A 25,968-nucleotide genomic window follows, 5' to 3' on the forward strand; every position below is an offset into this window, starting at 1 on the left:
ACCCCCTCCCAGACCCCACACCCCCACCTCAACCCCCTCCCAGACCCTACTTTCCTCCCAGAGCCCTCATCCTGCACCCCTTCCCACACCCTAACCCCCTACCCCAGCCCTGAGCCCCCTCCTACACCCCAAACCCCTCATCCTCAGCCCCACCTCAGAGCCCAGACCCCCAGCCGAAGCCCTCACCCCCTCCTGCGCCCCAGCCCGGAGCCCCCTCCCGCTCCCTGAACCCCTCATTTCTGGACCCACCCTGGAGCCCTCACCCCCTCCTGTACCCCAATCCCCTCCCCCAGCACAGTGAAAGTGAGTGAGGGTCGGGGAGAGCGATTGACGGAGGGAGGGCGGCTGGAGTGAATGAGGGGGTGGGGCCTCAGGGCAGGGGGCAGGGCAAGGGTGTTCAGTTTTGTGCAATTACAAATTTTGGCTATCCTAAATGTATGACCTAACTTCCTTTTAGAAAAGCATGTTTGTTGCTCACTGTAGTGGAATGTATAGAAAGAGTTAAACTCACACTCAGAGGGTATATCTTATTATTTTATTTTAATTAGTCGAATCATTCTGAAATCTTTCCAAATGACTGCCTTACAGTGGCTTTTCTATCTAAATTGTTAATCCTCCAAAAGGAATTCTGACGTTTGAATTGCAGCAGATGATCTGCTGACATGGCAAAAACAAGATGGACTCAGGACTTTTTTGTTTTTATTTTTTACCCATTCTGGTTGTTTCAAGCCTTCCTCATCTCTCATTGAAAGGTCTCTACAATAAAGAGTGCAAAACTTATTTCAAAAATACTTGGGCTAAAGGTGTTTTCTCTCATTGTAATGCCCAGACAGATTAAGCAAACTCATCCCTCATTCACCTAGATGGGAAGAGCCTCTGAATTTACAGCAGAACCCTCAGTCAGTATAAAGCAACAAAGAGTCCTGTGGCACCTTATAGATTAACAGATGTATTGGAGCATAAGCTTTCGTGGGTGAATACCCACTTTCTCAGACGCATGCTCCAATACATCTGTTAGTCTATAAGGTGCCACAGCACTCTTTGTTGCTTTTTACAGATCCAGTCTAGCACGGCTACCCCTCTGATACTCAGTATAGAAACAGGACCATTTTCACTCTTGTCATGTTTCTATGACAGCTGCACACAAGTATTATTGTAAAAACCAAAGCAATTACTGAGGGTTAAATTCTACTATTTTGCTGATATTTTTTATTTAAAAAAGAATTACTAATTTTTGCTCATTTTAATTACAGGGGAGACACTCTATGCAAAAATTATTAAGTGTAATGAAGTCCACAAGGCTTTCCATCTATGGGATTTTAAATTGTTTTTCATTTTGATTCCTTAATCTAGGGAGCTAGCCGTGTAGGTTTCTTGTGAATGGTTGAGTGTGATAGGTTTGTGCACTGTAATGGATTCATGCATTGTGCTACAGTCTGGGCCAGCTGCTGTGCAATTGTGGTCTCAATCCCAGATCTGCAGATTTCTAGGTGAAAAGGTTCTTGCTGGCATCTTGCTTCAGGGATATGAAGGGAAACATGACAGGAAAATAAATAAATAGCCTTAGCCAGATGAAGCAAAAAATGCCTTTAGGATGTGATTTTTCAGCAGCTCCCTAAGTGACTTAGGCACAAAAGTCCCATTGAATTCTCATTGACTTTTGTACCTAAATCACTTAGGGGCCTCTGAAAATTCCACCCTTAATACATAAGAGAGGCCCAAACTCCCATTGGTTTCACAGGGTATGGACTACAGGATTGGGCACCCAGGGATATGTAGGTCCTGATTATCAAACTTAGCTCACACTGATTAGTATCTGTACCTCGTTCCATAAGCAGTCCCCTTGAAATAACTGATTTCTTATGTAGTAAGGTGCTTCCCAATGTGAGTAAGTGCTGCAGAATCAGGCCCTAAAGTGATAAAATTAGTAACATTAATTGGTATGACTTTGTACTAGTTTAACAGCTGAAATTTTTTTAAAAAGGGAATACAGTTGCCTTGTGCATTTCTTTTCTTTTTAAAAAATAATGCAAATCTGTGTCCTAGTTTTTCTCTTTTATTCTGGGGGAGAAATGGCTCTAGTCGTGGCAGTGATAACGTAGTTCATTTTATAATGGTTACACTCATAAAGGAATGTATATAACAGACTCTAATAGAGATGGAAGACAAAGTACAATAGCCTAACATCAGAGAACATCAGTACAGAGAGCCCCGTAGGACATCCAAAGGAAAAACTTGTGCATAGTTATAGGACAAAAAGGCTTGTTTGATCATTCTTCTTATAATGTGGATGTGATGTGAGACGATTACAAATTTACGAGACATCTTGCACCATTGTGTTATTTGTGGAATTTTTTTTTTTAACAAAAATGCAGGTCTTTGGCAAAGTGTTTTATTATTTTTAAGTGCTCACTGGAGCCAGTATCTGTCACTGACTCTGCTAATGCAGCACAAATGTATTTGCTTCATCATTTTAGTAGCTTTTTAGCAGCATCATTTCATTTAAGATTTTAAGTGAGATTATGTTATTGGTGTTACTGGATTAAGTTCTCCAGGAGCCATATAAATATGAACAAGATGCATTTCTTAAACTGTTCATTACATAATGGTTACAGAATTTAAGTAGAGGAGTGGTTGCAATATAACTTGATTCCTTTTCCTAAAGAAACAAGGATTTCCAATAATAAATTACATGTATTCTGTAAACTGTTCTATTTCAAGAAGTATTGTATTATAGTGAGGGACACTTTAATATTCAGGGAAGGTATGAATCTTGTCTATTTGAAAGAGTGATAGGGCTTACAGGTAATAAATTTAAATTCACTAACATATTGTCTTTGGGATAGCTTCTAGGTGCTACATACAAAATATGTATTTTTTATTTAAAACAAAATTACTGGAAAACATAATGCTGGTACTGCAAATGGTTCGGTGGGGTCTTGCATTTGCATTTTGCTTCCAGGAGGGTTGGCTGGAAGAACCAGGTCACTAATATAATTATTGTAATTGACTGAATCTAGTCCTTAACCTGCTTCTAAGCATATGTCCATTTTGTTTCAGATGACAGTCACTGTACAGTGACTGCTCATGAAAAATAGCTGTATTGCCAATGAAGGCTAGATTTGAATTGGCAGAGAAAGAAGGGACCTCTCAGGTGGGTTGGAAAAGGTAAAATGGGAAGCATAAGGCCAATCAGTTCATGTACCAATGGATATAAGACTCTAATGCGAATATGCCGTCATATCTCTGTGCCCACCCTTCTTGGATTATAAATTGTTCAGGACAAGTACTCTGTCTGCCTTTGTGTTTGCATCCCAATGTTGTTGGGCCTTTAAGGGCTACACCAATATAAATATACAATGCTCGTTGTTGTTATTTATGATTCCAAATCAAAGAGACACAGGTATAAACTAGGTCTGTGCAAAATGCAGTTGGTTCACCAGGCTGTTCAGTTTTGATCCATATTCTCCCTTCAGTCATTCCAACCCCACTCCATCTGTGCTCAGAATCTCAAACTGAAACTGCTACATTCTCCCTAGATATAACACTAAAACTAAGAGAAACTGTAAATCACACTCATTTTGATGCAACATCATTTTGAATATTAGAGGTAGCATTAATATTTGTTTGTATTACAGTAGCACCTACAGGGTCCAGTCAGGGATCAGAGCCTTGTTGTGCTCAGGGCCAGCTCCAAGCACCAGCTTGGCAAGCAGGTGCTTGGGGCCACCACTCCGGAGGGGGGCGGCAGGTCCAGCTATTCGGTGGCAATTCGGCGGACGGTCCCTCACTCCGGCTCAGAGCGAAGGACCTTCCACCAAATTGCCGCCGCAGATCGGGATCGCGGCTTTTTTTTTTTTGGCTGCTTGGGGCGGCCAAAACCCTGGAGCCGGCCCTGGTTGTGCTGTTCTAAAATTGGAGTGAGTAGCACAGCTCAGACCCAGATGTTTCATGTGGTTTGGGTTTTGTTGCAAATGTTTCACACAGCTGGGAGAACTGAATCTGAGCCCTATTTTTTGTTGTTGTTGTTTTATTTGATTTTTCTTGCCTGCTTTATATATATACTGCCCTATGCTATCTCTAACCACTCCTTTATTGAGCATGTTAACACTGTTCTTTAGTTGTCTGAAATGGTTGCTGTTGAGCAGCCTGAGGTGTTTCCTTTTCTCCATCCCTACAAATAAAATCCTACACCACTGAAGTCAATGGGAGTTTTGCCACTGACTTCACTCAGGCCAGAATTTCAACCGTAGTCACTGCTGACCTAGGCAATGAGACCCCGGAAAAAAGAAATTGAAGCTGAAATGCGCATATGACCACTCTTTCAATGGCTCCAGATTAATGCAGCACAAACATCATTCTGTCATGTTGCATTTTTATTTACTCTGCATGATCAAGAAGAAAATGAAATTGAATTCTTCTCTGCAATGAAAATGGAATGTTTGGAGTTGTAGTAATGGCTTGTAATGTTAATCTACTCTCTAATACTACTGATACAGAATATCAATATTGTTACTACAGTGCTTATGTACTGTGAAGAGTCACTCTCACCTAAACAGCATGTTCTGGCAGAAATGAAGGGCATGTGCTAAATGTTTTGTAGGTATTGTTTTAGGGTTTTTTACCAAATCTTTTGGAAGTAGGAAGGTCAAGAGGACCTAGTGGAGCGCTACAGTCTGTGCACAAATTCAGCTTAACATCTTGAATATTAATCCACAGCAGCAAGATGTAATATGTCTGACTTCCAAAATGCCTTTGGTGGATGTAAACTCTGGTACAAGAGTGAGTGTGTGAGAGCATATAGCTTTCTTTGAGTCTTTAACAATAGAATGGAGAATTTGCTGTCTCCTGGCAGATGCATTCATGCAGTTTCTTCAGAATTTCTAATGACAGGGAGGAACTAGAGAGGATATTTCCCACCTTAGACCAAGGGAGCTCTTGATCTTTCTAAAAAGCAAATGGAGAGAGAAGCACAGAAAGCAATGACAATTAATGGTAAATACAAATGTGTAACGATGCTGTCTGTGGGGGGCGGTCAAAGGGGGAGCTGAAGAGAGACAGGCCAGAAGAAATGAAAGGAAACAGTCACAGCAGCAGTTTCACATGAGTGAAAAGAGAAACTGACTGGAAGAGTCCTCAGAGTTACTCCTTTGTTTTCATTTCTTATTTGGAGAAGAGTTTTTTGCACCTTGTGTTGATCCCTCCCACTCACCTTTCTCATTTTAATGTTAGAACAGTTGTGTCGCCAAGTGATGTCAAAGCCTGAAGATTCCCACTTTAATCAGTACTGCAGTATAGAGAAACCTGGCAAGGTCTGAAATGTGAGGGCTTTCCTCAGAGTGGGTGTTTAAAACCACACCTGTTGAGCTGCACTGATTCCAACCCGGTCAATTGCATTGACAAGTCTATTCTCTCTCTTTCTTAGAAACTGGGAAGATCGACCAAGATATCTATCAATACAATACACCAGGATTCACTGGCTGCCTGTCTAGAGTGCAGTTCAACCAGATTGCCCCACTCAAGGCAGCCCTGAGACCTACCAACACCTCCTCTCACGTCCACGTTCAAGGGGAGCTAGTGGAATCCAACTGCGGAGCATCTCCACTGACCATCCCACCAATGTCTGCGGCCACTGACCCCTGGCATTTAGATTCAGGTAAGGTGTGGACTGACTGCAAGGAAAAGCAGTTGAGCATTTAAAACTAAATGGAAAAATCTATCCTGGATGAATTTTACAAAGGTGACTACAATGAGGGATGCAAAATCAGAACGAAAAAGAAAGGGATTTATCATTGACATTAAAATCATGAGTAAGGTGTGGAGAAATATTAATGGATGTGCCCTATGGTGGGCAGGAGTACATATTTATATGTCTGTCTTTCTCTCTAGCATCCTTACATTATCAGTTCAGATGAGAAAGAATCCACCCTTCATTGCATCCAGCATATACATTCTATAAAATACACATTTTGTATGTATATTTGTGCTGTTTGTTTGTTTGCTTGTTTTTTTGCATTTTAATCACTTTAGACAATGAAGCTTCACTGGTCTGTTTCATGCTGGTTTATAGTCCGTTTTGCTTTCTGATTCTTATATACCAGCAAAGTGAGTCTTTGGCCTTATACCACTGCAGATGGATGTTAAATTTCAATGGCATTATAGCAGTCCTTAAAACATTGCCGTTCATGTTCTGTTTTGCATAAATCTTGTGGTGTTTAAATCATGTGCCTAAAACTAGCTGCTGTGGTCCCACTTTCCTTGGAGTACTGGTTATTTTACATGCAAGTATTGACAAACAGGTTGTTCGCAGCACTGGTTTGTGCTGATAAATGACTACATTCTATTGTGTAGCCCCATCCAAAGAGTATCTAATTTTAAGAGCAAATATGTTTATAAACTGCAAATTCCTTTTCCACCCTTGCAGTGTCTGCTTTCCCTAGGCCATTTTGAATGAGAAATCCCATTAGCCAGCACCACATTCATCTCAGGCTGAAAATGCTGGGAAACCAAAACAATTTGCTGATCCTAGCAGGTGCATCCTGCTCTCTGACTGGCTGTTACCAACAGCCTTTGAAAGTACACAGTGCGCCTGACTTTAGAATAAGTGGTTTATCTTTCAGCTCCCCAGGCTTCAGATAAAATATTAAACAAATTTGTTCATTCCATTCCCTTCAGAGTTATGCAATCCAGGCCTACATTGACGTCTGCCCAGAGCTGCAAACCTAATTCTGATTTCACTTACACCAGTGTAAATCACGAGGTAGGCTTTTCAAGTTATTGGAGTTACATTGAGGTCAAGCCAGTGTAGGTGAGATCAGAATCAGGTTCCTAGTGTTTTTATACCTAATTATCTCTCTTGATCCATTGGTTTGTGGCTTTATCCATCTGTCAGTCTTAGTGCCAGGGCATGGTAAGTATACCAACTTCAAAGAACCATAGGCTCACATCATGGCTCCTTGCAGGAAAAGTCTGTGGGGACTGGGAAATTCTAAGGATCTTTGCTGAGTTTACTTTGAATTTGTCTTCTGTCAAGGAAGGGGAGTTGTATGAGGCTATATTAACTTCTGAACAGATTTCCCCGGGGCTTAGGGAGGAGGGAGGATGTCCCACCCTTCACCCTCTGTGACCGGGGTCCCAACGGGAGTCAGCTGAGGTTACCCAATTAGGGTGAACTGCAAAGAATGGGGCAGACAAACCCCAAAGCTGGTGGATAATTCAATATTTAGATTTACCAAGCTAGCACTAAACAGCTTCTATTATACCTTGCTGGTTATTCAGAAATCCAAACAACACCGTTCCCTTGAAGTAACCCAGCCTCAGACCTCCATCCAGGTATCCAAGTCAAATATGATGAAGATTTCTGAAAATCTTATTTCATCATATAAAAGAAAAGGTTCTACCAATCCCAAAGGATCGGACACATTACCTCCCAGGTTATTGAATATTCCAGAGCTTACCCAAATACACGCATATAGCCAATTCTTATTAACTAAACTAAAATTTATTAAAAAAGAAAAGGGAGAGAGTATGGTTAAAAGATCAATATACATACAGACCTGAGTTCAATTCTTGAGGTTCAGATTCATAGCAGAGATGGTGAGCTTTGTAGTTGCAAAGAGTTCTTTTAGAATTTAGTTCATAGGTTATAGTCCAACGTCCAATATCATATCCCGGGTGTACCAGCTTACCTGGGATCTCATCTTGCAACTCAAACATCCCCTGGTGAAGTTTAAGCAGATCTGAGATCAAAAAGGATCAGGTCCCAAGGATCTTTTATACAATTTCAGGTCTCCTTTGACAAGTTGGAGCCCCTCAGGGAACAATAGGCCCTTATTTCCTAAGCATCGTCGCTAATTATTCACACAGATTAACATACGGCAGTCTATCGGTACTTAGCTATACGAATTATCATACGACAATTGCCTGCTCCTCCACCATTCACCGATGATTTGCTATACATTTCAAAGAGAGATGAATACAGAGATATCCCGTGTTTACACTTCATTTAAATGCTAGGATGTTCTTTTAATCTTTGAATTATCAGAATACAGCATAGACAGGGACCATTGATTACATTGTTGACCACTACCCATACATATGTAAATACACAAAAACACAAAGGTTATTTCCCCACCTGTCTTTAAGGTTTGAATTTGAGTCATTTATTTTGCAGCCTTGCTGGCCATGCGTCACACCCTCCAACATTGTGGATCCCCAATCCAGCCAATGGGGTGTTGGCAGCTTCATGGTAGAGAGACTACCATATAATGACACATGCCCTCCATACAGCCAACTTTTTGTAACATTTCAGCCCATCTCCTTCACCTTGTACCATGTAAGAAGGGAGCATAAAGCCATTAGTTTTATTAATTGTTCCTCATAAGTTCTCTTATCCTGTTGCTCATCTTCTCTGAAATCATCCAATCAACTGGTGCCTGAAGATTATGCCTCATGCCCCCATTTCAATCTAATGTACTTACAAAATCACCTTCCTATGCTTTTTAAATAAAAGGGCCCTTTTGTGAAGGGCATATGGAATCCTTCCGCCTGCCCCAGTTTAACTTGTTGAAAATAAACTAGTCCAGTTGGACTTCTATAACTAAAGGAATTTTTTCCTACAAAGAAAGTTCACTACACGTGGAGTTTTGTCATAGCTGAAGAAGGACTACCTGGCAAGAGACCCTCATTGTCCACTCAGAAGTAATGGCAGGGCTTTTCTTAACACATTCATTTGGAAGCTGGAATGAAAGGGGGCCTGGCCTCATTCTCAGTGGGGAGCAGCAGCATCAAGGTTGGGAGCCAGAGATTTCTCCTCATTTTTCTTCCACTGCTCAGTGAGAGTAGAGGGGGCGGTTAAACTCACTCGACACTTCTCTGATAAATAACTGCTACATACAAAGGGGAGAAACAAAGTGAAGCCCTACCAATTATAGTGGAGTGAAACTCCACAGTGAGTAGAATATAGTGTCAAAGTGACAGGAGTGAAAGGTCGTTGAGTGATTCCTGACTTATACTTCACTCCACTGTGGTGCAGAACAGGTACCCTCTCTCGGGTCCCCTTCATACAGGGGAACTAGTGTAGTTTCACTGTCAAAGACGTGAAGTGAGGTGAGGGAGGTGGGTGCAGTGACACCCCTCCTCCCCCATCAATGTTAATTAAGAACAACTTAGTCCTTGTACAGGATCTCTGCTGGTCTAAAGAAGTTGGCTGTTTAACTCCAAGAAAAGATAGAGGCATAGAGTTTAAGGCCAGAAGGGACCATCAGATCATTGTCTGAATTCCTGTATATCACAAGCCACAAACACCACCCAGCACCCACATACTAAGCCTAGAGGTGAATTAGGGGTTTGTGGGGGCCTGGGCCAGAGCAAGTGGGGGCCCCTTCCTACCCTTTCCACCTGCAGTCCTCCCTGCCCCCCCCCAGGGCTCCTGCTGGGGAGCGGGAGCAGGGCGCGGGGGCTTCCTCCGCTCCCTGGCAAGAGCATCAGGTGGGCGGGCAGAGTGAGGCAAGCCCCCGTGCCCCGACCCCGCTCCCCAGCAGGACCACCAGGTGGGCGGGTGGGGGGAAGAGTGGGTTGAGGTGCGGGGGTGCCCCAATTGGCCTGGGCCCCTGGGCATGGGCCTTGTTGGCCCAGTGGCTAATCTGCCACTGACTAAGCCCAACAACTGCAGTTAGACCAAAGTATTACAGCCATTGGCAACTAGACTGTTGTGTGCCACAGGCAGAGAATAGGAGGGACTGAGGTGCACCAATGCCCGAGGCTCCTGCAGTGGCATGGAAATGATTAAGTGAGAGATACCCAGATAATCCTGGTAAGGGACCCGCACCCACACACTGCAGAGGAAGGTGAAAAGTCCCCAAGGTCACTGCCAATCTGACCGTATTGTAGACAATATGACTTTGGACTCACACACGTGATATTAATAAATGATACATGAACAACACATTTGTTTTTAATGCCCCTTACTTTAGCAAGTTGCTAGTTTGCACACTGGGGGTTTTTAGTTTGAGAGAATTCCCAAACCATCCAAAATTTGCATACCAAAGGCTTTTCTAGTGTGAAGTGTGGGGGGAAAGTACATGAAAAATTAGAGGTATGAAATAAGACCACCCTTTGATTCCAGAACTGGAAGATGTACTTCATTCTTAGTGTAAATTTCCTTAGGCACTAAATTGGATAGGAGGACAATGACAATGGCCCTTTGAAAGTCGCAGATTTAAATCCTGCTGTGCTAAAGGGAAAGGCAGTTGGAATATAGTCAGCTCCCACCCTCTCACACTGAAATGGCTGCAAAGAACATGTCTTGTGAAGTAACTGAACAGTAACCGCCTCTGTGGTTGCTAGGTAGCCTTCAGCTACATCTATTCAGATTTATTATGATTTCACCCACACAGTTTAGTTGCACTTTAGATACAGCAATGTCAAAACCTTGGTGCTGGATGACTGAAGCCAAAACCTTCTAACCTAGGTCCCCAAAGTTAGACTCATAAATCCATATATAGGTTCCTAAATCAGTGACATATTACCAGAGGTGCTGAGCACAGTTCACATTGAAATGAAGCTACTGTACATCTGTGTTGTTGCTAGACCTTGGATAAGGTCTCTCAAGTAAAGGAATAGATCACACTGGTTAGTTAACTGTGCTAAAACAGATGTTGCTCCAAAAATAATTCAAGATGGATGGATATTGCAAGAAGTAGCTCCCTTTCTGACTCTATGTCCTTCCAGTGCTACAGGAATCGTGCTAATCATTACCTACCAGCAGAGATCCCCTGGAGAGACAAGAAGAACACTATGATGGGTGCTATCACTGGTGTCATAGCAGAGATGTGTGTGTGCATGTTGTACTCCTGGGGGAATTCTGTGCCACTGCATGCACACAGAATTCATGTCCGCTGCAGATTTCTTTGCTTCCGTGCAGAAAAATGACTTTGTAACAGAAAAGCAAAGCATGTCATTTCGGGCACCCGGAGCAGCCAGCAGAGAGTAAATCACTGTGGGAAGACAGGGCTGAGGATACCCCAGATGGTGCCAGGTCAGACCCACCGGGGCCAGTCAGAACCATCGCCCATCTGCCCAACCCCTGTGCATCAAGATCCCCCCCTGCGTATCCATACGCCCCCACCCCCAAGCCCTTCCACACTTGAATCCTGCCGAGCTGAGCCTGCCTGTCCACACCTAGTGTGCCTGGCATGGAGGGGCAGAGCCCCCAGTGTTCCTGGGACACCCGACCCTTGCGCTGTGTCAGGGTCAGGTGAAGCCTCACCACCGAGTTCATGTCCCGGGGGATTGCTGCAGGGTGATCTCCCACCTCCGTGCAGCCAGTGGCCTCTGCTCCCCACTGCAATACTGGAGCCTCCACATTTATTTATTGACAAATAAAATTTACAGAATTTTGCAGAATTTTTAATGTTCTGGCACAGAATTCCCTCAGGAGTAATGTTGAGGAGGGGAGTGAGCAGCAGGGTATCACCAGTCAAATAACATGAGACCACCTGATAGTGCTAGCAATATAATCCCAGAGCTACCGTGAAAAACAAATGCTACATATTAGCTTAAGACAAAGTTTTCAAACTTGGATGCCCACAGTTAGGTCTCAATCCATTTCTAAGCAGGCAGGTGTCCATACCATAACTACTACTAATTAGCTCTCAGGTTGGCAGCCATAGAGACAAAACTAGAATGTGCCCTAGAGACTAAATCACCCTCTTGCGCCTAGAAGTGGTTCCTGTGAGTCAGGTTTGAGACACATTGGTGGGGAGGCATGCACTGCCATTGCCTGTGCTACACACAGGACTTCAGTTTCTAAGGCTATCATTCTTGCGCTTGTACTTGGCACTGAATTCACATACATTTAGAATTAATACAATCAGCATTTTCATTTCCTTCTGGATTCATTGCCGGAGTTAAAATGCTGCTTCTCCCCCCTTTCTGGCACTTTGCCATACTATTGAACAACTTTATCTTAAAGCATTATCTTGTTTAGCTTGCTGAGTATTTTTATAATGCATAGTCTTTTGCTGTTGCCATGGTGACTCTTTCTGGTGATGATGAAGTGGTGAAATTCAACAAGTCATTCTCCACTGTAGTCTGACTTACTAGGGGTAAAGACAAATGAAACCAATGCAAATCAGCAGTACAATTCCCCTTCTACAGAACCCCCATTAATTCTCAGCTCACAAGAATTAATCAAGTAGATATGATTTTAAAATGGACATTTAATAATTAGTCAAAATGTAGTCTAACCTTTTGTGGTATTTTGGAATACAAAGTATAAAAAGGACAAAGTATTGCGATTGTAGAAATTACCTTCTATATGTACTGTGCATTTAAAATAACGTTATTTACAATTTTACAAGTGTATTTAACCATAATTAGCTTGCATCTTAAAATGTAATGTCACAGAAGATGGAAAAGCTACAAAGGGGTAATTTCTGGTTTATTTGGTACTGAAGGGTATTTTTTAAATCTGTCTAAATGCGGATTAACCAGAGTGAATGTCTTCAGTAATTTTAAAAAAACAGTTAAATAAATAATAAATTTGTTAATTTGGCAGTGGTACTGTGTGACTCGAGAATTGCAAATGTAATGCCTATATTTAAGATATGGAGGGAGATGATCTAGGCAACTGCAGACAGACACATTTACCTGACTCCAGTTGTGTGCAACACGTTAAAACAAATTTGAAGGAAAGAATAATTAAAGACATGACGATAAATGGAACATGGGTTTACCAACGGTAGATCGTGCCAGACTAAGCTGATATCTTTGATAAGAGAGTTGATTTCTTAGACAAGGGGAATGCAATAGATCTAATCTATGTGGATGTCAGTAAAGCATTTGACACAATACCATGTGGGAAATTACATGTGGTTTGTGACAGGTTGCCACCACCCCCCTTTGGGGTGCCACCTGATATACTGGGGTCCCACTGAGCCTGCCCATTCCACCAGCCTGGGCTCCCTCACCCTGTCCTGCTGTGCCAGGCTCTCAAGCCTTCTCCAGCACACACACAGGTAGGGACACGCCCAGCTGCAGAAAGATACACAGACACTGAGATCAGCTCTATATGGGAAGACTCAGCTCGGGGATTGCCCAGCACTCAAGTGTACACGTCCTTTGGGATGCAATCCCAAAATTATATTGTCTTGCGCTGCATAGCATATACAGCGTTAGCTCATGAAATCCGTCCCCTCCCTCAATGTGGACAAAGTTATGCACAGCTTCCCCCCCCCCTCCCATTTATGAATTACACAAACTTGTTTTAGAATAAACAAAAAACAAGTTTATTAACCAGAAAAGGTAGATTTTAAGTGATTATAAGGGATAGCAAACAGATCAAAGCAGATTACTGAGCAAATAAAACAAAACACACAACCTAAACTTAATACACTAAGTTAACTGGTTAATAGTAGCAAATTTTCACCCTAATTGTTGTTTTATGCAGGTTGCAGAGTTTCTCAAAGGTAAACTGCACTGCTTGCAGCTTAAATCTCCAGGTATGCCTTTCACAGGCTAGACCTTTCTCACCTGGGCTCAGCCCCTACCTGTCCCCCTTCCCCCCCGCTTAGTTCCTTTGTTTCTTGTTTCTTTAGGAGTTTTCATCAGTCTTCCTTCTTGGGCAGGGAGGCATTGGAGAAGAACCAAGATTAACTCACTTCCCAGCCTTAGATAGGATTTGCATATGGCAGGAATCCTTTGTTTCCCAGTTTGACTCCCACCCCCTCTTAATGGAAAAACACTAGAAGTTGAAGAGGGTGTCCAGTACAAGGTTACATCATCAGCTGACCCTGCAGTGTCAAAGCAGCATCCCAGGAAACTTCTCAGGAAGGAGGGAGATTAGCATCTTCAAAGACTTCCCTCTAAATGGCCCATCCGGGCTGTTTGCATACTGTCTGGTGGGTGTTCCCCAGATGAAAACACAGTTGTAATTGTTACATAGTTAATATACCTAACTTCAGATATAGAAATGATACATGCATACACATTGGATAATCATATTCAGTAAATCATAACCTTTCCATCGATATCTCACATGACCTACCCATCTTGCAAAAAATACATCTTAGTTATGCCATATTCATATCATACGCATATTTCTATGAAGAATATGGGACATAATGGCACATGGTTAACTCATCATTTTATGTTAAACCTTTCACTAGGGATGATGCGACTAATATATCAGCACCGTGGCTGTTTTGAACAAAGACATTGATCTCCTTCTTGAGCAGCGTTAGAGGCTGTCAGTGAGTAAGGCTAATTGGGCTTCTAAGGTTCTTTTCGGTGAGCATTAGCCCTCCCCCATGGTAGTAGACAGAGCAATTGTCTTGTGACAGGAACTATCTCAGAAATGCTGTTCAAGGATGCACCAGTTCAAAAAGCAGCTGAAGTACCGAATAGCTGCTGCTTTTAGTATATTATATTCTCTTTGTCCCTGTACGTTTGGATCATGAAGGCAGAGGAACCCAAGCATTATTAGCTGCAGATACTATTTCTGATTTCAAACTATCTTGGGCGGTGGATGCAGTATATGGAGCATCTCCCAATTGCAGACCTCTTGGAGAATAGCACACTAAATGGGTGATCCTCATTTGTAATGGTGCTTCCAACAGCACAAGAGAGAGCTTGATAACAGATGACATAAGAAGCTGTTCTCATCATCTTCTTCAGAGCAAAGCAACAGATGATTCTTTCCTACAAATCCCTATCTGTAGTGACAGATGAGTTAGAAGAAAAGAATCAATCATCTTTATTCATGATGGGCCTCTCCATTTCCAAACTTGACCTCTGAAGACACAAAAAGTGCAGATCCAGAAAGTGTTTAGAGGATAAAAGGCCAAGCATGCCACTGTACTAAGCATCTGTACTGAGAATGAGGCCACATTTTTAAACTACTACATGGTTTCTGGGCACTGAACAGTATTTTTTTAAAACTAACATGCTTGTTGATCATTGCTGGCAACGCAGTACTCACTGACATTAAGCTATAAGCTAGACTCATCATTGCCCACTCATGCAAAGATTTGAAAAAGCCCCTACATCATGCCCTTAAGGCCAACAGAGTCAGCCTCTGGCAGGCCACTTGAGAAGTGAGTTCCAGAGCCAGGGGATCTCTGATGAGAGAGACCCACCTTCAGCCCCCAGATTTACATACCTAAGGAGTATCCGCAGAAATGACCAAGTTTGATTTCTGGTGCATGTGCTAACAGGGAAGAGGTGATTTTCTTGGGTAGCCAGGACCCAAACCAAGCAAATCTTTATAGCTCAGCTGCTCATCATCAACACTGCAAATTAATATTAATAGGTAATAGGTCTTAAGATGTAACTGTTTATATTTTTCTCATCCCTAAGGAGCAAGGAGACAAACTAAGGAAAGTGTCTGTCTTAGATTTGGCAACATCAGTGCTTGCGCCTTAAATTCTTAATTATGGTGCTAGAATGTGCTGTAATCTCTACTGATGGAGAGTTAAAAATGGACCCTTCACTCTTGCCTAGTTCTCTTTCACAATTATGCACGTTTTTCTTCTCCTAAAAGATATAATCAGAGTCTGTAGTTCCTGACACTTCATCAGATGCACCAGCCAGTTGACGTTTAGCTACCTTCCGAATCCAAACCGAGACGTTGTTTTGGTACTTGCTAAGAGACCCACGCGTTTGTAGCTATTTCGTACAGTACTGAGTAGAATGTTAATCATGCAGTCTAGGAATAAGAAAATTAGTAGATTAGTTTAAAAAGAGAGCCACTGTCACCTCTGCTAAGACTGTATTTATTTTACAAGTATTATCAATAACTAGGAATCCTGTTAAGGGAAATTATTAAATAGTGAAGAGGGAGGAATTTTGATATCCAAATTCTTGGCTCCACTACCTTGCTTTTCCTTTGGCTCTCTCTCCAGAGACTGAAGATAATTTAGTGAACTAGCATAAACACTCTGAAGCTGAAGGCCAAGGTTGGTGCCTTTACAGTTTCAAGTTTAAATTTATATTTTGACTCTGAATATTGAAGCTCTCTTCTTTGCTCCTACCTCATCCCACATCCTCCATACAAAAGTTTGGTTTTTTTTGTTTTGTCTCTTTTTTTCATAAAATTAACGGACACATCACATGTATAGGGCCTGATCCTGCTCTCATTAAAATCAGCCACAAAATCCTCATTGACCTCAGCAGCAGCAGGATTGCGCCCACCATTTTTGATAATTACAAATATAGGAGCTACAAATTATAGGCACATTAATGTACAAATTGGGAATATAGCAGTTGCTATTTTTCGAAGCTTCTCAGTTTACAAATACATTAGTTTAAAAGCCATTCCCCTCAAGACTCATCACCACAGGCTTCATCTTTCACCGAGAGAGGTGTAATGGCATTACACGTCTCGGTATCCAAAACCTTTAATGTGACAGCATAGAGTAGCAAGGGTCTCCAAAATGTGTATCAAAGGGACAATAATCAAACAGTCTTTATTGCTCAGATGTATGTATGTGTGTGTGAGTGTAGAAAGAGATACAAATACCTTGAACCAGGGCCCTATTTAGCTCACAAGATACAGTCTCTTGAAGGCAGACTTTCCCCACTGCAAACCAGACTTTCCCCACTGCATGGGTCGGAGTAGACGTGTTGCTTGCAGGGTAGGTGACCCATGTAAATGAGTTTCCCAACCCTGAACCCTATTCTTAGTCCTTTCCCGTCCTTGTAGGGTATATGTAGAGAGGACTGGGACTATTTCCACCCTAGGGCTATTTTGTAACCTCCTTCCATGACTCCAACAGAGAGAGGAGAAGGGAGTCAAAATCCTTCCCAGATGCCATTGTAAAATGAAACAAGACAGAAACCCTGTCTTTAGAGGTTTACACGCATACACACGCTTTCCATAAAGACAATTTTTCCTGGTCCCAAGGCAGTTTTTTATAGGTTTCCCTTTGGGTCCATTACCAATGCTTAGATATCTACAGCTAAGCTTTGATCAGCACTTAACTCTACAGTTCCTTTGAGAGCACCAGAGCGTTTCATATTCTACATTAATTATAAAAGGAAGTATTTGTTTTCCTTCCTTAACAGGTGAAATGTAAGAACTGTTCATGAAATTTTCATTAAGGTAATAGCTTAGGCCGGCATGACTAATATATCATCAGTTCTTGTCTGAAGTCCTAGTGAGGCACCCAGTGACATGCAGATGTGTCTACTGAGAAGTAAAAAGATAAATGCGTCCAGGCTTTTGAGTGATGTAATATACTGCAGATCAGTTTGGAACTTTGATAACAGTAAATATTCAAAACACTACATCTAAATCTAAACGTATCTAAAATTTGAACTGTTATCAGACAAATGCAGCCCTATATGATGTAATCCTGCCGTATGTTACCATTCTTATACCTAAAATGTATTGACCTGAATAAGGAAGAAAATCATGCATCATGGAACCTTTAATTTTGAAATGAAAATTGTATTGGTCTTGATTCTCCACTGCCTTGCACTTGCACAATCAAAGCATGTAAAATGCTGTCATTGGGAAATGACAATGCAAAGTGCAAGGCAGTACAGAATCAAATCCATTGGCTCATCTAATCCATCCCTGTTCCCAGTGCAGGATTATTCTCCATGTTTTCTCATGTGTTGTCCAGTATAGTTTTTTAATTGTCTCCAAGGATGCAGCTTTCATTGGAAGACTGTGTCCTTCCACTCTTCCCTAGGAAGATTTTTCCTTAGTCACCATAAAAATTACACACAATTTTTACACACCTATCACATGGGGTGACCAGATGTCCCGATTTTATAGGGACAATCACGATTTTTGGGTCTTTTCCTTAGATAGGCTCCTATTACCCCCCCACCCCCTGTCCCGATTTTTCACATTTGCTATCTGGTCACCCTACTATCCCACAATCACTTTTAAAAGCTTTTTTCTGTGGTTACGAGAAGAATGCTCTAACAAATTTCAGGAACCCCTGCTATAAGAAGTTAAGAGGATAGTAGCAACCCATTTAGGAGTTATTTCATGCATCTCAGTGGATTTTTGAGTCTGGAGCCTATTGGTGACAAGTTAAATGTCAATGGTGTTAACTATTACACTGCTGATCATTCTAACAGACACTGCTATGTGTCTCTCCATAATCCCAGACTGTCTCCCACTCTACCCTACGTACCAGAGGTGTCCGGAGAACAATTTCCCAATCTGCCTTGCACTTTGCAAGTATATCAGATGACCTGGTGTCTACAAACCATAGCTGAGTTTGGATTCCCCTAAAGCAGTTCAGTGCATCCACATGTCAGCCCTGTGTTTGGCACAATGGTGCTGGCATGTCCTCACTTCTTCGCTTCTGGTTGGTATCTGTGCATGCTTACTACCACAGCCGCCAGAGGATGAGGCTTTAGTGGGTGAGGGATAGCTCAGTGGTTTAAGCCTTGGTCTGCTAAACCCAAGGTTGTGAATTCAATCCTTGAAGGGGCCATTTAGGGAACTGGGGTAAAAGTATGTTTGGGGATTGGACCTGCTTTGAGCAGGGAGTTGGACTAGATGACCTCCTAAAGGTCCCTTCCAGCCCTGATATTCTATGATTTGGAGAATATTATCACATTTATTACCAAAGCAAAATCACAGAATTCCCAAACCAGAGAAGTGGCTTTTTTCCAGGATGGCTGCTTCCACGGAAGAGCTATTTGATTCCCAGTGGATTGATAAAGATGGACACTTGGCTGCTGTAAAACAGAGAGACAGGGTGGAGATTAAGGGATTCCTGAATATCGAAGGAGACTGTATCAGTATAGTTCCAGCCCAGCCTTTACAACCCAAATAACTAAATGGCCCTATTTATGGTCCTGAGTAATGGCTAGGGTGGTGCACGGTGTTTAGAACCAAAATTCATTCAGCTTCTTTGTAGAATTGGGACACTTTGGCCTAAGTAGCATGGCAGTGACTGGTTGAAATTTCTGAATGAGGAAGGCAGCTTTCTTTTTTCTTCCTCAACCTAATAATGCAGCAACAGTACAGCTGTAATCCCTGTGAGCAAGAGAATTGCTTTTGCTATGTGAAAGTTAGCTCCATGTAATAACTACAGCTTCGTGACGCTTATTTGCTCTGGGCAAGTCATCATTTGCGGCTATTGTGGAACAAGTATCAGGCAATGAACACGGGCCTGCTGGGATATGTTCTTACAATTAATGTCCTGGAGATAATGGAAGGATTTGAAAAGTCGCCAAACTGTGATGGAGAAAATGAACACTCTTGCCTATTAACAGCTCCCCCATTGGTGCACCTGTGTATTATTGCCACATAGACTATTTATTATTCCTCTTTGATGCAGATCCTAGTGGACCACATACACGAGTTTCTAGATATTAATGTTAGCTCACCAGTCAGTTAACAAGAATTTTGAAGAACTCCTGTTTGTATCCAAGGAAGAAGAATGGCAGACTGTATATTCAAGATGGATGTTGATAAATTGGAGAGGATTCAGAGAAGAGCCACAGGATAATTAAAGGGTTGGAAAATATGCTTTATAGTGATAGACTCCAGGAAGTCAAACTATTTTGCTTAACAAAGAGGAGGTTAAGAGGTGTCTTGATTACAGTCTATAACTATCTACATTGGGAAGAAATATTTAATAATGGGCTCTTCAGTCTAGTGCAGAAAGGTGTAATATGATCCAATGGCTGGCAGTTGAAGCTAGACAAACTCAGATTGGAAATAAGATATAAATTTTTAACAGTGAGAGTAATTAAACATTGGAACAATTTCCAAGGGCTGTGGTGGATTCTCCATCACTGACCATTTTTAAATCAAGATTGGTTGTTTTTCTAAAAGATCTGCTCTAGGAATTATTTTGGGGGAGTTCTATGGCCTGTGTTATACAGGAGGTCAGACTACTAGCTATTTAACACGTCGTGGCTCTGCTCCCAGAGTATACATATGGGAAACCACTTGGGGCCGTGGGGTCTGAAGAGAGTTTTGGAGCTAGAGAGGTGATTCTGAGCTATTAAGACTTTGCAACACAAAAGGAACCTAGATGCCTAAGAAGAGAAAGTTAAACTCCATAATGAGCAAGCCTCTGGATGCAGTGATTGCATCAGTGGTCTTTAATGGCAACCTATTACAATATACACCAAAGAAAAAAGAACAGCTACGCTTTAAATACTGACCTGAGTAATAAATAATGTATACAATTTCTGCATCTCCTCCAGTAATGGTTTTCTTATTGAAATGTTCTTGTTGATTCATTGAAAACATTATTATGTTTCAGTGACAAAGTATCAGGTGCTGTAAGTGTGCCTCCATACGCACAACTACCAGGGTTGGCAGTATAGAGCTAGCAAGTAGGCACTGCAGTGATGGGCAATATAGAAAAATTACGATCACAGATTAAATAGATGAGATTCCCTTTGAAAATACTCCTCAATATTCTGTGGATGGCCAAACCTGGAACTTCCCATCCAAACTTTAGCCTAAAGCCTAACTGATTCTTTGGCACATCTCTACCACAATCACTCATTTGTTTACTTTAGGCTGTGCAACAAAAAAGAGAATTCCTTTTTCTGTCACACAGTTTGATGGTATTGTATAGCAGTCCCTAAAGGCTGGAGAAATTGGAATCCCTTCTGGACAGCAATGTCTAGTATCACTAGGGCAAAAATCTCATTAGAAGCACAATATGATCTCCCACTGTTAGGGAGAAATAAATTAAAAAATTGTATAAAAGTCTTTGTTAGTTCAGGATGCCACAGACATACTTGACTATGTGTTAACACATACTGCTGGATTGCCTCTTGTATTTCATTTAGATTCTTGAATGGTTTGGGGTTGACTGGAGTGGCTTTGAGGTATTAGGTAGAGGGGAAAGTTTCTTATTTAAAAATAAAAATACAAATCGCAGCTGACTTTCTTTTTTTAACTTTATTTATTTTAGGATCTTGGGCTTGTGACAAGTGTATTTTTAAGCCAGTCTTGTGAGTTTTCGGGAACTGATGTATTATAACATGAATCTTTGATTCCCGTTTTACAGCCAGTGCTGATTTCCCATACAATGGTCAAGCTTTAGGAGATGGAGTTAACAGGAACTCTGCCATTATTGGAGGTAAGAAAAATATATGCATTGGTAAGATGTTTTGTGGCTTCTGTATAGAAGTTTGAAACAGCAGAAAATAGTGTGTTCAAACTGCTTGGTTTAGTAAAGGGCTTCCCTACATGGGACAGTTATACCAGTTTAAGGTAAGGTTTGAATTTAAACCACTTAGTTATACTGTTAAAACTCCCCATTTAGACCGTCTTAGCCCAATAGAAGAGTGCCTTTTTTCAGTTTAGCTTATGGCACTTTGGAAGCTATTTAAGCTAAAGCCAAAAAAAGCCACTTTTATTCAGTGTAGTTGTACTGGTATAACTGGTAAAATGTCCTGCCGTTTAGTGTACTGAACTAGTACACACCAATCAGCGTGAACCTGGGGCCTGATCCTGCTCCCACTGAAGTAGGCTCAAGCCTGTAATTCAAAGGTTGTAGGTCAAGCACACTCTGTTATACTCTTGACATGATTCAGCTATCACGCTGACCTCACCTCTACTTAGGGGCCAGCTTCTGCCCTAACACCTCACAGAACCTCATTATAATTACAAATGCATATGTTATTAATTGCAGAATTTGGCCTCAGCATCCAAGGGCTTGTCTACACTTAAAACGCTGCAGTGGCACAGCTGCAACACTTCAATGAAGACATTACCTATGCCGATGGGAGGGGTTCTCCTGTCGGCATAGATAGTCCACCTTCCCGAGAGGCGGTAGCTAGGTCAGTGGGAGAATTCTGGCTACACCAGGGGTTAGGTTTGTTTAACTGCCTCTCTCATGGGGTGTACATTTTTCACACCTCTGAGCAATGTAGTTATACCAACCTAATTTCCTAGTGTAGACCACTCCTTAGTGAAACTGGTTTGTGAGAAGGATTTTTTTCTTAATCATAATTCAGATATTATCTGCAAAATGGGGATCCTGGTTCAGATTTATACATAGACATATATATGCTTAGGTCTTCTGGCCTGCACCATACAAAAGGGTATTCAGATAAGGGGGCTGGGTCTGAGCCCCTCTTTAATTAGCACCATAGTATGCTAGAGAGGGATGGTATTACCACATTAATCTCCAAATGCATTCAAGTATTTTTCTAAAAGATAAACCTTTCATCTTAAAATCTGTTTTAGGGAGAAATTACCACAGCTTTCTTTCATTTATCCACAATGGAACAGCTTCAATATGGGGGGGCGGAAAGAGAGAGTCTGTAGCCTGGTGGTTAGAGCACTCACCTGGGGGGTGGAAAACCGGGGATCCAGTCTCCTGCTCCAGAGAGGTTTTTTAATTATTTATGCACAGGGGAAAAGCTTCAACAGGAGAGACTTAGGGGTCCCCACAGAATAGCCCATGGCCCAGTGCTTGGAGCACTCACCTGAGAGGTGGCAGATCTCTGTTCAGATCCCTTCTCCTCATCAGGTGGACGCAGGATTTGAACTGGGGATTGCCCACACCTCAGGTGAGTACCCTAACCACTGGGCTAAAAGCTACGAGGGAGTCCTTCCTCTTAAAATGACATAGGTACTAATCCCAAGAGAGAGTTTACAGCTGAGAATTCAAAGCAGAGTGAGGCGCCTCTCTGCCTCCAGACTTAGGTGCCTATTTCTGAGAGGAGTAGGGGCGGGGGTCTTGTATACCCCTCCCTCAGCTTGGCATCTCCCATTGGCTATCTTAGGGAGGGAGTCATCTAGTGTGCTTGCTTTTGTGAATCCCATCCTGAGGTGCCTATCTTTCCCCATTCATTTTATAGGGAGCCTGAGAGCTCTGTGAATCACATTGATTTTCTGGTCACCTAAAAGCTAGGTGTGGTGATGGTGACTTAAGTATCTTTGTGAATCTAGCCCTTATTATCAAACCGGCCCCTTTTTATGGTTGAAAAACTAAGTGTCTATAGCTTGTTGAAAAATAGAAAAATGTTTACAACATTTTTTGTGAAAAGTACCCCATTTTTAATAAAAAAAAATTGAAATTGAAAATATTTGACGAGTGTCAGCGTTTATCCCCCATACAAACTGGGCTCCCTCCAAGCACAGAATTGCATCTCTGAATATAGGGTACATAACTAAACAACACCCTTAATGCCCAGCTCATCAATTACCAAGCCTCGTATAAAACAACTGACTGCAGAAGAGATTGTTAGCGTGAGAACCTTGCAGTTTCCCACTCTGGATGAAATTCACACACCCACAGACGGCCCATCCAGCCCTCTACACCACAGAAGTGCCACTTTAACACCACTGCCACCCATAGGGAACACGAGGAAGGTCATAAAGGGGGCTTGCTATGTCAAGGCACTCAGTACTTGCCTCAACTAGGCTATTGCAGAGGTGCCTCTAAATAGGATGGTGCAGTTGAGGGTAGGTCAGGTGAGGGGCAACCTCATCTGACCTCTTGGGGGTTCAGAAGGCCAGTACCCACTATTCCAGACAAATGCAATAGGCATCATAGAAGGCCTGTGCTGCATCTCCATGGCCTACCTACAGGTGACATGCGGATTCTGGCCCCCAAGGAGTTGTCCTGACAAAGCCCAGGTAACTCATCTTCATTTATACTGGTATTTAGTGGGAGTAGTTGGGCCCTCTGTCTCTATGACCACGCATGAAGCACCAAATACACCTGTGGACTGTATAAATAGTAATAATGTTGAGGTTCAACCAGGGCCGGCTCTAGGCACCAGCAAAGCAAGCAGTTGCTTGGGGCGGCAGATTTGCAAGGGGCGCAAGAATCCACCATGGGAGCTAAGAACCAGCAGGGGCCCCTGGGAGCTGTAGTTCCTTGGTTAGCTCCCTGCCTATAGAGCCAGCCCTGGAGCAGGGAAAGAACTACATTTCCCAGCATTCCCTTGGCCACTAGCAACAGGAAGGGGTGTGGGAAAGGAGTATGGAACTGAAATCTGCAGCTTGCTGTGAATGGTAGGAACAGAGCTAGCTCTAGGTTTTTTGCCGCCCCGCCTCCCGCCCTGGGCTCCCCCCGCCCACACCCCCTGCTGCCCCAGCTCTGGCCCCCACCTGCACTCCCCTGTTGCCCCAGCCCTGGGCTCTTCCCCACCCCCACCACACCCGCTGCCGCTCCAGCTCTGGCCCCCACCCCCCCCCTCCTGCCGCCCCAGCCCTGGGCTCTCCCCCAAAGAAGGAATTGGGGGGACTAAATGGACGGTGCACCTCTCTATCTGAAGCCTAGCAAGGGAGGTATGTGGATCCCACTAGAATTTAAAATGAAAAGTACGGGAGGGGAGGCTCTGGACCTGGGCAGCTTTAGATACAGTACCAGGCACTTAGGAGGATTTCCACTTCTGAGCCATGGAAGCAGAAATTGACTTTTCCTCTCCAGATATAGCTAATATTCAGAAAGGGACTCTAGCACCTGCCTTCCAGATTTGAACACCCTCAAAATTCAGGAGTGCTCAAGCTCAATTTGGGCAGCTGTTACTTCATTTCCCCCAAATCAAATATACTGATCCACTGTAACTTGCTGTAGAAAAAGTAGACTAAATTGAGCAAGAAATGCTTCCCAGTGGTTATTAGGACTGGAATGGGTATTTTTAACAACAATCGCTTTTTTTTTTTTTTTTTTTAAGTTTTAGTTTTATTTGTTTAAAAGAAAGACCGTGATAGTGCATTCCCCGTAGAAACACAGAATGGAACAAAAGAATAATAAAGGCACCTCAACTTTTCCTCATTTATGTAGGACAGTCTTATAATGTGCATCCAGATATCCTCCAGTCACACAAGCTGAAAATTGTTCCACTTTACTGCAGTTCTGTAACCATATGGGAACCAATCCTGTCTGTGTTCTGTGCACATCCATAATTCCTGCTGAATGACCCGCCCTGGGAGCGAGTTACCAGTGACCCAGGGCTGGGGCAGCAGGAGGGTGCAGTTGGGAGGGGGAGAGCCCAGGGCTGGGGTGGGGGCAGGCAAAAAATTTTTTGCTTGGGGCAGCAAAAAACCTAGAGCTGGCCCTGGGTTCAACCATTGCAATAAGGATTAGGGGACTCTGTTTGATTAAGTTTTGGAATAAACCACAAAGGAATTCCATAGGCATTAGTAGAGCCAAACAAAAAAAGTGAACTTCAGTGGTAATTAATTGCCAGATTGGTGTAAACATATGAAGTAGACAGTAAAATCAAGCCCCCGTGGAATTCCTGAATTTTTTTTTCGCTTCTGTCATTTCTCCTTTCCATTAGGTGTCATCGCTGTTGTGATCTTCACCATCCTTTGCACGCTGGTGTTCCTGATACGCTACATGTTCCGTCACAAGGGAACCTACCACACCAATGAAGCCAAGGGGGCAGAGTCTGCTGAGAGCGCTGATGCAGCCATCATGAACAATGACCCCAACTTTACGGAGACCATCGACGAGAGCAAAAAAGAGTGGCTTATCTGAGAGTGTGTGGAGGGGGTTGGAAGCAGGGCCGGGGTGGGGTTGGGGATGACTCTTTTAGCAAGGAGAGAACGCTCTACTTCAGACTCTTGAGCACATCTAGTAAAAAGATCAGCACAAATGAAGGAGCAAGCAACAGGCAAAACCGATGAGACTGGAAACAAGGATGACACACACACATTTAAGAAAAGTACTTTTTAATATTCATTTGCAATGAATTGCCCCTTCTGTATCCAAACAACAAACAGCAGCTTTTAGAGCTTCAGCATTGGTTAAAATTTGTCAGTAATACCTGTCTTTTCTGTGTGTGTTTAGAGGTGTTCTAAATACCCGTGATGATAACAGGGCCAGTTTTCTACATTTTTTAAAAGCCCTTTAGAATGTGGATATTTCTGTCTTGAGAACAGCTTACAAATCGACACATCCTCAAAGTGTTCTTTTCGGTCACTCATAGTCGGTTCCAGACAGGTTGCCATAATACCCATAATACTCGTTCACATATTGTTTCATTTGGTGGTGTTTGAATTGGGGT

At 42.6% G+C, this 25,968-nt stretch overlaps 1 protein-coding gene across 1 annotated transcript in view; it reads left to right on the forward strand.

Annotated features, from left to right (window-relative positions):
* Window positions 1-25,439, forward strand: part of LOC112113482 (contactin-associated protein-like 2) — a 1,103,244-nt gene extending 1,077,805 nt beyond the window's left edge. The window contains exons 22-24 of the mRNA XM_029912066.1: window positions 5,426-5,656; window positions 21,003-21,074; window positions 25,240-25,439. Coding sequence (XP_029767926.1) covers window positions 5,426-5,656; window positions 21,003-21,074; window positions 25,240-25,439 — 503 coding nt within the window. The remainder of the gene's footprint in view (window positions 1-5,425; window positions 5,657-21,002; window positions 21,075-25,239) is intronic.
* The last annotated feature ends 529 nt before the right edge of the window (window positions 25,440-25,968 follow it).

Source organism: Terrapene carolina, unplaced genomic scaffold (genome assembly GCF_002925995.2).
Source record: "Terrapene carolina triunguis isolate 2854851 unplaced genomic scaffold, T_m_triunguis-2.0 Scaffold179, whole genome shotgun sequence".
Lineage (NCBI taxonomy): Eukaryota > Metazoa > Chordata > Testudines > Emydidae > Terrapene > Terrapene triunguis.